The sequence below is a fragment of the Macaca fascicularis genome, chromosome 16, assembly GCF_037993035.2.
Source record: "Macaca fascicularis isolate 582-1 chromosome 16, T2T-MFA8v1.1".
NCBI lineage: Eukaryota > Metazoa > Chordata > Mammalia > Primates > Cercopithecidae > Macaca > Macaca fascicularis.
In genome coordinates, this window is record NC_088390.1 from 44,588,703 (window position 1) to 44,599,409 (window position 10,707).

A 10,707-nucleotide genomic window follows, 5' to 3' on the forward strand; every position below is an offset into this window, starting at 1 on the left:
TGAGACCCAGAGAGAGGATCAATGACCACTGCCTGGGAGAGACAAGAGAGGCTTTCTGCGGCCACTGATTCAACAAACGGCATCACACGCCCCTCAGCCTCTCATCTCTTCCAGGCTATCTCCACCCCCACCCCCATCCCAAGGCCATTCCCATTCAAGACCACTGCGCAGGGGTGGCGCCAAAATGATCGAAGTCATCATCGGGGCACTCATCTTTGTGTGGGTCAAGCACTTTGTGGTGTCGCGTCCCTGTTCCCAAACCAGGGACCAGGAGTAGGATGGGGGAGGGGCAGGGCGCCGCTTCTGAGTGGAGAGGACGCGGAGTGGGTGAGGGGGCCTCGGGCACAGGGCAAGAGGTGGCAGGTCGGGGCGGGGGACAGGGAGAGCGGAAGATTTCAGATGAGGGACAGGGGGAAGGTGGGGAGGCGAGGGCAGGCCCCGCCAGTGGGAGGAGCCGCCTCCCGCGTTCAGCTGTCGGGGCTCCCTCCCGTTGCTGCTCCGCTATAAAACGCAGGCCGGCAGGATCGCTGCACCCGCGGCGGCCTTCTCGGTGCGCGACCCCCGGCCCAGAGGCCTCTTTGCTGTCGCGCAAGATGCGGATGCTGCTGGCGCTCCTGGCCCTCCTGGCCCTGTCCGCGGCGCGGCCATCGGCCGCTGCAGGTGAGCTCCCGGGCTCCGGCCCCAGGTGCCCCTCGGCGGCTCCCTCCGTGCCCCCAGCTCCCGCCCCGCAGAGGCTCCCCGCGGGCTGCCTGTGCGCGTTGGCGGCGCGTGGGTCCCGGGTTGCGTGTGCGCTGGGGGCCGCGAGGGTGCGGGAGGACCGAGCAGCGCGCGAGCTTGTGTGTGCACACGCGTGTCCGCGGCGGCCTGGGGAGCGTGTGCACGCGTGTACGCGGTGAGGGTGTGCGCCTGGCCGGCGTCCCGGGGCAAGAAGAGTTGGGAGTCCCTGATAAGGATGCTTCTCAGGCCGGGCGCGGGTGTTCCCGCCTGTAATCCAAGCACTTTGGGAGGCAGAGGCGGGTGGATCACCTGAGCCCAGGAGTTCGAGACCAGCCTGGCCAATATGGTGAAACCCCATCTCTACCAAAAATACAAACATTAGCTACTCGGGAGGCTGAGACAGGAGAATTGCTTGAACCCAGGAGCTGAAAGTTGCAGTGAGATCACGCCACTGCACTCCAACCTGCTGCACCGTCTCATAAAAAAGAAAAAAAAAAAAGGATGCTTCTCAGACCGGCCTCAACGCAAGCCTTGTTTTCTCACCCAGCGTCCTCCGTCTGTCCGTGGGTTTCCGTCCGTCCTGCTGGGACTCAGCGCTGGGCGACTGCCCCGCGGCCAGAGCAAGGGCGGTGTGGCAGGGTCCTGGGAGTCCCCCTTTCCACCCGGGTTCCTTGCCCCTGAGGGTCGCAGGCTCCCCCGGCCTCCCTAGCCCCCAGCGCTGAATTGGGAGCCTGGTGGGCCAGGGCGGGGGGACCTGGAGCCCCGAGGCCTCTGCGGAGCCGGTCTTTCCGGACAGGGTGATTTTCGTTTAAAGATTAATGGTGAAGCCGAGCTCTTAATTATTCCTCTAGGTGGGAGGTGGCAGGAAAGGCATGTTAATGTTTGATAAGGAGCTAAAGGCGCTTCAAGCGGCTGTACACTCCGATCCTGGAGGCACCTTCTTTGCAACCCCAGACCCCATCACCAGAAGACCCCATCTGCCAGTTTTCAGCCCACCCACCCCTCGGATGGTTCTTGGGGTCCATGCAGGCTGAAACCTCCTCTCCCAAGTTAGGTGCTCCACCCTCAAAGCCTCGGAGTGAGGGGTGAAGGTGTCCTCTGCACAGAGGAGCTAGCATGTGCCCTTTGCAGCAGGGACTGGCTGAGCTGTCACAGAGGATCGAGGGGCATCTTGCAGCCTCTCCTCCAGGCCCCTGGGGGAAGAAAGAGAAAAAGCAGAATGGGAAAACTTTTATTTGTAGGGTTAGACACTGGAAACCTACTAAGCAGCTAGACAGTAGAAAGAGCAATGCTTTGCAATTCGGGCGCTTTGTAGCTGTGTGGTCTTGGGTAAGTCACTTCCTTTCCCATTTGCAAAACAGGTGTAGTCATTCTGACTTCAGGGGTTTTAAGGGTTCGAATAAAATACTGGGTTTAAGTGCTTAGTGCAGTGCCTGTGTGGCACGTGGCCGGTGCTCCATATACCACGTTTATGGGGCTCTCCCCCAAGCCTGGGGCCAGTGTTAGGAATGTGTCTCAGCTCATCCCTCACACAAGCTGCGATCTCCTTTAGTGCCAAGGCTTTCTGACCGGGACCTGATGTCCATTCATCCCATGGGGGACTCAAGCTGAGAAGGGACCAGGTTGCATATGGAGACACCCAGAGCATCTCTGTCCATTGAGACAGGAGGACGGGAGAGGATATTTGGTCCCCTTCAGAGCCCCAGACCCCTGGCTGGGAGCTGCTGAGACTTTGCCCAGGGCACACTTGGGTTGTGCTGAGCTGTTTTTCAGGATTATCCCCTGTCCCTCAGAGGGGGAGGTGGGGTGAGCAAGGTCCATTAGAGACGCTTCCTCAGCCATCTTGAAACAAGGGGGAGGGGTGGCAGGTCAGTCAGGGTGGGGGGCAGTAGCTGGGTGACAGGCGACGGGCTCTCAGTCTCTAACCTGTGGTCAGGGTGGATGGACTAGGTAGGATGTGGCACTGGACACTGAGACCTATGGGTAGGTAGTCCCTTTCCTTCCCAGGCCCTCTTCAGAGTGACCTGAGTCAGTGGGCTGGTACTTATCTGCAAGGGTGGCCCTCTCATTCAACGAGGACAAGAACCTGAGTGGTGGGTGATCCTGCCACCAGAACCCCACCTTCCCTCCACGGACATGGACCGGACCCCTGACCTTGACCTCACCACCATTACGTTTTCCTGGCTTCTGCTTCCTGAAGAAGGTAGTTAAAAGCGCGTTCAGCCAAGCAGGTCAAAAGTCTTCATGATTAAGACAGTGGATCAGCAGTCACCACTACAAACCTAGGAGCTGCGGCCAGAACCAGGGAAGATCAAATTCCTAAGAAAAGCTAAGCCTGGACCAGATGTGCCCCAGGGAGGCTGTGAGGCGAGTCACAGGGGGCTCCACCCTTCACAGCTGGCTCTTGGGGATACTGGCTCGAGGGAGGCTTCTCCTGGAACGGCTGCCCCTGTGGCCTCCAGTCAGAGGAGAGACCAGCCCAACTTTCAAAACCCCTTCTGCCTTCAAGACCTCTTCGGGTGGGGACATGGGAGGATTATGGCAAGGAACTGTCGTGGTGCAAATGCCCTCTGATTTATTATCTCCTCAGTCGCTGGCACTGGGAATTTGGTGGCTGCGCCTGTCAGAGGCGTTTGAACCAGAGCGACTCCATTTTGGGTGAGGGCTAGGAAAATAAGGCTGGGATTTGCTGGGCTGCATTCTCAGAAAGTCAGACATTTCTAGCTCTGGATGTTTATGGTTAACGGAACAAATTAATAATGTTTATGACACAGACCCAGACTTGGGAAGGTCCAGATACCCCGATATCTGGAGACCAAAGGCATTCCTAATTTTGCTTTAAAAATAATAATATCGGCCGGGCACGGTGGCTCACACCTGTAATCCCAGCACTTTGGGAGGCCGAGGAGGGTGGATCATTTGAGGTTAGGAGTTCGAGACCAGCCTGGCCAACATGGTGAAACCCTGTCTCTACTAAAAATACAAAAATTAGCTGGGCATGGTGGTACATGCCTGTAGTCCCAGCTACTCAGGAGACTGAGGCAGGAGAATTGCTTGAAACTGGGAGGTGGAGGTTACAGTGAGCCAAGATCGTGCCACTGCCCTCCAGGCTGGGCAACAGAGGGAGACTCCATCTCAATAATAATAACAATGTCGATTCTTGCATAATATAGTAATTAAGAAAATTAATCCTTTATCACAAACACCTGTAGCAGAGCACACGTCCTCATGTATATAATGCATCAGACGTGTTCCTTCTCTGACTTTTGGGAATGTCCTACTCTGTCTATGGAGTAGCTGTCCTTTCACTACTGTACTTTTTTTTTTTTTAAGGAACATTTGTATTTTAATTATTTTTATGTACAGAAAACTCAACAGTGTACATTTAACCCAGTTTAGTGGCAAGTTCTTTAGCCTTTGCCTTTTGGAGCTTGGCGATATGAGCCACAGACTTGGGACCCAGGACATTGCCGCCCCAGTGACAGCAGATCTCATTGTATCTCATTGTAATTGGTCCTGATAGCTTCCGCCAGCTTAGCCAAAGTGCCTTTGTCTTCTGAGTTCACCTGTGTGAAGGCGACAGTCACCACTGTACTTTCTTAATAAACTTTCTTTTCCTTTGCACTGCAGACTCGCCCTGAATTCTTTCTTGTGTGAGATCCAAGAACCCTCTCTTGGGATCTGGGTCGGGACCCCTTTCCTGTAACAGGCCTTCTGTCAGAGGAAGATTGTGGGGCTTGGAATGTCCGATAACTCTTCTGTGGAGACTGAGCAAAGGCAGAGCGGGAGCTGGAGGTTTCGGAGCTCTGCCCCACTACTGCTGGGGCTGGGGTGGCAAGTGGCCACTGCTCTCTGCAGAATCCACCCACATGGGGGTAACCCAAGTGCAGCAACTCCCAGGGATAGCAGAGCCCTGCCCGGGGCTGGGGATGGGCCATCAGGGGGAAGACACCGCAACTCTGAAAAAGGTGACGCCAGCAGAGCAGGAGAGGCAGTGATCAGGGCTGGGAAACTCCAAAGCCCAAAGCGGCTCTTCGTGGCCAGCTTTCCTGGGGATGCTCCCTCATGGCTCCTTCCCCATCCTGTCCCCATTCCAGGGACTCCGTCCTGGCTTAGACTATAAGGAGATGGGATTGTGGAGGCAGCCCAGGCAAGAAGGGAGAGGGCGGATGAGCTCAGAGGCCTCAGCTTTGGCTGAGTGGGAACCGTGCTTTTCTTAGGAATTTCCTCATCCTGAGTTCTTTCCAAGTCACTTCATTTCTCGCCTCTCTCTGCCCCTCCTTGGCTTTGGCCATCTGCTCCCAAAAGGAGGCCATGGGGGTGGGGGTGAGGGGGAAGGAAGGAGTTGTCGATGGGATTTTACCAAGTGCCAAGCTACCTAAAACCTCCTTTAATCTTCCCCACGGCCCTGTGAGGTGGGTATGTTTGTCTCATATTACAGGTGATACAACTGAGGCTCAGAGAGCTTAAGGGGCTTGCCCCCAAACCCATCTAAGGCCCCTGAGCGGCCCAGCCAGAATGCCAAGCTCTGGATGAGATGTTCTGTTCGCCCTGCTGGTGCAACCTTAAAAAAAATTAATAGACTTTATTTTTAAAGCAATTTTAGGCTCACATAAAAAATCAGCAGGAAGTACAGAGGGTTCCCATAGGCCCTTCTGCCCTGCATGCACTTTCCCCTCTTATTAACATCTTGCATCCATGTGGGACATGTGAGGTGCAGCCTTTTTTTTCAGAGATGCTGGGTTCTACTGCCCTGAGGCAGAGCCCTCAGCCTGGCCCCAAAGACCAGGACTGTGGGGTTGGGGGGCAGGGGAGAAAGCCTGGCTGCTTCCCCTCAGCGGGAGCCGTGAGACGCTAGCCAAGAAGGGATCTTAGTAACACGCGGTGGGGTGCGGGGGGAGGTGGGGAGGCATTCTGGGGAGGGACCGCCTAATCTCCTCCCTCAGCTCGGATCTGGGAAGGCTGCCCGGCTGAACCTGACTCTATTGTCCCAGGAGCGGAGGCTGGGCTGAGTCCTCCTCTTCCCCTCTCACCAGAGTCTCCCTTCCAGGTTTGGGGTGGGGGAGGTAAGCGGGGAGGAGGCGGCTGGTGACCAAGGAATGAAATATCCAGGCCAGCCCCACGTTAGAGCTGAGTGGCCTTGCAGGGGTTCCCTGGAGGGCTGGTGGCTGCTTGGCCTGGCCCCGCCTGGGGAACAGAGCCCTACACCAGCTGACCTGTTGATCAGCCCTGCTTAGTTTTCCATTGAGTTTCCCTAGGTCCTCAATCCTACTGCCAGGAACACGCCATCCCAGCCCAAGGGAGGGCTCCAACCCCAGGGGTAGGCCCAGCCTCTAATCCTCCTGTGTGTGGGAGCAACAGGACACACACACGCACACTTCACACCTTTCCTCTCTGCTCCAGAGTCACACTGGTGCTACGAAAGTCAAGCCAATTCCTCCAAGGACACCTGCTTGGGTGAGTACAACCAGTCCGGGGGACTGCTGTTTATGCATAGTGGGCACCACGCAGGCCGAAATGGAGACCCCGGAAGGGTGGGAAGGTGAGAGGTGATGGTGGCCTCCTAGGCAGATATCAGTTCCCAGCACACACACACACACACACACACACACACACTCTCTCTCTCTCTCTCTCACACACACACACACTCTCTCACACACACACACAGATATACAAATGCACACTCACACACACGCACACACACACTCTCACACTCACACACACAAACCCACACTCTCACACACACAAACACACACTCACTCTCTCCTGTCCTGGTGCTCAAGGACCAGGGAGTGTAGAGTGGCCTGAGTCTTCACTGGCACCTGCTGTCACAAAGAGGGCATATTCCCTGCGGAATGAATTGGCAGCAGCATTGAAGGAGGAAAGGCATTTTGCTGTTTCCCATAACAAAACGGGGAGTTGGTTCTATCCCAGTGACGCCCCTTGCAGGGGGCCTGAGCGATGGTCCTTTACGCTTTTATTCCAATGCTGATCAATTCGAATGCAAACCCTGCAGTCTGCTGTGTTTTGGTGACTGAGCAGTGCGCCCGCCCGCTCCTGACCCTGGCCCTCCTGGTGTTGGGGTCACCAGGGTTCGGGGAACCAGCTCCTCCAGGGCTACTCCTCTCCCTCCCATTCCTCAGATGATACTCAGCGCCCTTCATCAGAAACCCCCAGGGAGTCCCACTCCATTGCTTCCAAAGCCCTCTCCATCCATCTCCTTCAAACTCTCTGGCATCCCAGGGAAGCAGATTATCTCTGCAGCTCCCAGTTTACATTTGGGAAACCCAGGGCTTGGAGAGGTGATGTGCTCCACCTCATGAAGTCGTCCCTGCCCTGGAGCTCACAGTTAACAGTTGGCAACTCTGTTCCCACCTTGTCCCACACCAGGGCTAGACTCCCCAGCCTTGCTTGTGTGTGTCTGTGGAGGAGGAGGAGGAAGGCCTAGGGAGGGTGAGGGCGGAGCTCTGAGCTGAGCATCCCTGAAGCACAGCCTTCAGGCCGCCTCAAAGCATTGCCGTGTGGGAACTGAGTGGGTGGGCCTGACTTCAGTGGGGCGGTGGGGGCTACACTTTGGTGCCAGGCACCCCTGACTCTCGCAATCCACCCTCTCTCCCTGCTCAGTGCCAGGCAAGTGGGGTGGAAACTGCCAGAAGGACCGCCAGTCCCCCATCAACATCGTCACCAGAAAGGCAAAGGTGGACAAAAAACTGGGACGCTTCTCCTTCTCCGGCTACGATAAGAAGCAAACGTGGACGGTCCAAAATAACGGGCACTCAGGTGGGCTGGACGGAGGCCCCGGGCAGGCCTGGGCACCCGAGCTCCCCGAGGACTGAGAGGACAGGGCTCCTCCCGGGAGGGCACGCCAGGCCCAGGCCCATCTGTGCTGCGAGGGGGCTGAAAATCCTATGGGGGAGGACAGCTTCCGAGAGGAGAGAACACTCTAGTATGTTTTCGGTACTTTCGTCAGACCAGTCTAGGATGGGGGGAAGGAAGCGTTCCGGGAAGAAGGACACGGGCAAAGCTGCGGAGGCATGAAACAGCTCAGCACGTTCGGAGAACTGCCAGGAGCTCTGTGTGGATGAAGAACAGAGAGTGAACCCAGGCGGAGCCCAAGCAAGGCCCAGGGGCAGCTGGGCTGGGACCCAGGGGCAGGTCACCCAGGCCTGAGGAGTTTGGACATTACCCCGAGGACGCCAGGGCACCACAGAGGAGGTGGACGCAGAGGAGGCACCAGGCCAGAGCTGCAGTTTGGGGCAGTGGAGGGTGCAGGAGAGGGGGAGACAGGCAGGGAGGCCAAGGAGGAGGCCAGGGAAAGGTCCAGGGCTGTCCCACCCCGCCCCACCCGTGCAGGCCAGGACCGGAGCCCATGAAGGGTGGGAGGCAGGAGAGAATGTCCCATCTGGGTGAAGCTGGGATGAGGGCCTGGAAGAGGCTGAGGGAGACCGGTTCGAGGACTCTGCCCCTTCTGTGCCCCCAGTGATGATGTTGCTGGGGAACAAGGCCAGCATTTCTGGAGGAGGACTGCCTGCCCGGTACCAGGCCACACAGTTGCATCTGCACTGGTCCAACTTTCTAGATAAGGGCTCCGAGCACAGCCTGGATGGGGAACACTTTGCCATGGAGGTGAGGGCCCCTTCCGGACTGGGACCTTGTCTGGGCTCTGGGTGTGCACCTGCCTTGGGCAAGCAGGGTAGCCCAGGTCCTTCATAGGTTGCCTCTTCACCCCTCCACCCCCACCAGGTGCACATAGTACATGAGAAAGAGAAGGGGACATCGAGGAACATGAAAGAGGCCCAGGACCCTGAAGACGAGATCGCGGTGCTGGCCTTTCTGGTGGAGGTGGGACTCCCATTCCTCACCTCCCAGGGAACCTGTGGCTGAGAGCTTCTTCTTAGGATCCAGAGACCTGGGACTCCAGTGAGGCAGGAGGGGGTGGGGAGACTCCAACTTCCACCTCTGTTTCTGGGGTTGCATGTCCCTGGGTCAGGTGGGGAGCCCAGAGCCTCAATCCCAGAAGCTGCCTGGCCTTCCGTCCCCAGATCAGGAGAATGAACTGGCCACCACCACTGGCTCCCTGCAGACTCTCAAGACCCTTCCCTCCCTTTCCAGGCTGGACCCCAGGAGAACAAGGGCTTCCGGCCGCTGGTGGAGGCACTGTCTAATATCCCCAAACCTGGTGAGTCAGGATTGGGGAGAAGGGCGTGGGGTGAGGAGGGGATTCCTCCCACAAAGGAAGGAGTGGGTGTGGGGGAGCTGGGCTCTCAGAGTGCAGGGGAAGTGGGGCTCCTTCTCCCACCCTCACTGACAGTGTCCTTTTTCCCCACCCCAGAGATGAACACCACGATGGCAGAGAGCAGCCTGCTGGACTTGCTCCCCAAGGAGGAGAAACTGAGGAACTACTTCCGCTACCTGGGCTCACTCACCACACCGACCTGCGATGAGAAGGTCGTCTGGACTGTGTTCCAGGAGCCTATTCAGCTTCACAGAGAACAGGTGCACAGGGCCCGGGGTAGGGCATAGATTCCCACTGCCTGGCTCCCCAGAAATTATCCCTCTGTCTGCCCTCAGAAGTCCCTCAGGATACGGGTGGGGAGCCCAGGGAACTGAAGTCCATTGTTAATCATGGACATTCACTGAAGACAGGCAAGAAAGGCCTGAGCCATTCCATCACCAGACTGGGGGCTAGATGGGAGGCAGGGGAAGGTGGAATCATTCAGAAAATGGTGCTGGGGTTTCTACAATGAAGGAGGCTCTGGGGAGACAGCCGTGAGTCCAGAGGGCCCAAATGTCTGCCCTTGCACTACTTCCATTCCAAAACAGTGGTTCTCAAAGTGCGGCCCCTGGACCAGTGGAGTCAACATCATCACCAGGGGAATTGCTAGAAATGCTAATCCTCAGAGCTACTGAATTAGGAGCTCTGGGGGTGGAGCCCAGGCCTCTGGGGCCCAACAAGCCCGCCTCCCAGCTGATGCTAACGCATGCTCAAGTTTGAGAGCCACTGTCCTGTAGTAAGAGTGACAAGAGAAGCAGGCATTGCTGGCCCCCTGGGGTGTGAATGAAAGGAAGCCAATGGGCGCTTAGCCCTCACCTATGCCACGCACCTCATTTACATCCCCTATTCTTATCATCTTCACGACCACCTTGAGAGCCAGGGGTTCAGAGCCCCTCTTTCCTAATGAGGGCTCCCAGGTCAGGACGAGGTGCCTGCCTGAGGTCACACGGCAGGGAGTGCAGCTCCCCCTGCCCCCACCCGCTGAGCCTGTCGCTTTCGCAGATCCTGGCATTCTCTCAGAAGCTGTACTACGACAAGGACCAGAAACTGAACATGACGAACAATATCAGGCCCCTGCAGCGGCCAGGGCAGCGCGTGGTGCTCATGTCCGGGGCCCCGGGTCAGCTGCTGCCTTGGGTCCTGCCTGCCCTGCTGGGCCCCACACTGGCCCGCCTGCTGGCCAGCTTCCTGCGATGATGGCTCACTTCTGCACACAGCCTCTTCCGTGCCTCAGCTCTCCAAGTCCTGGGCTTCCAGTCCTTAGGCTTCCCAGGTGGGACTTTAGGCATGATTAAAATATGGACATATTTTTGGAGAAACCTTTCTCAAGTGTGTTTTTAGCTTCCCACAACTACCGCACCCTGTCCCCCTCCACCCACCCCTGTTCCAGGGCGGGGGCTTTAAGGCCAGAAGATTTCTCCCGAGTAGGTACCACCAGATGTCCTCACTCTTGTTCTCTGTGAATTCCGTGTCCACACCCCACTCCCTTCTACCGGGATCTGGACCTTGGAGAGATGCTGAAGACAGCTTGGAGTTTCGTAACAGTGGAAGCTAGAGGAATTCCAATCTAATCTCTTCATCATATAGAGGGGGAAACTGAGGCTGAGAAAGAAGAGGCTGGGGCCGGGCATGGTAATTCACGCCTGTAATCCCAGCATGTTGCGAGGCAGAGGCAGGTGAATCACTTGAGCCCTGGAGTTCAAGACCAGCCTAGG

General features: G+C 57.1%; 1 protein-coding gene across 1 annotated transcript; it reads left to right on the forward strand.

Annotated features, from left to right (window-relative positions):
- The first annotated feature begins 531 nt into the window (after positions 1 to 531).
- On the forward strand, positions 532 to 10,311 carry CA4 (carbonic anhydrase 4). Its single transcript, XM_005583905.4, has 8 exons — positions 532 to 660; positions 6,121 to 6,174; positions 7,342 to 7,497; positions 8,198 to 8,343; positions 8,461 to 8,559; positions 8,830 to 8,896; positions 9,050 to 9,213; positions 9,995 to 10,311. Exons 1-8 carry the CDS (start codon positions 594 to 596, stop codon positions 10,187 to 10,189), a joined length of 948 nt encoding a protein of 315 aa, XP_005583962.4. The 5' UTR covers positions 532 to 593; the 3' UTR covers positions 10,190 to 10,311.
- The last annotated feature ends 396 nt before the right edge of the window (positions 10,312 to 10,707 follow it).

Bases quoted from the DNA above. Each gene is read 5' to 3' on its own strand.
- CA4 (XM_005583905.4), top strand. From the start codon at position 594: ATGCGGATGCTGCTGGCGCTCCTGGCCCTCCTGGCCCTGTCCGCGGCG. The intron at 6,175-7,341 runs GTGAGTACAACC...CTCCCTGCTCAG, and splicing joins CTCCAAGGACACCTGCTTGG to TGCCAGGCAAGTGGGGTGGA. The intron at 8,897-9,049 runs GTGAGTCAGGAT...TCCCCACCCCAG, and splicing joins GTCTAATATCCCCAAACCTG to AGATGAACACCACGATGGCA.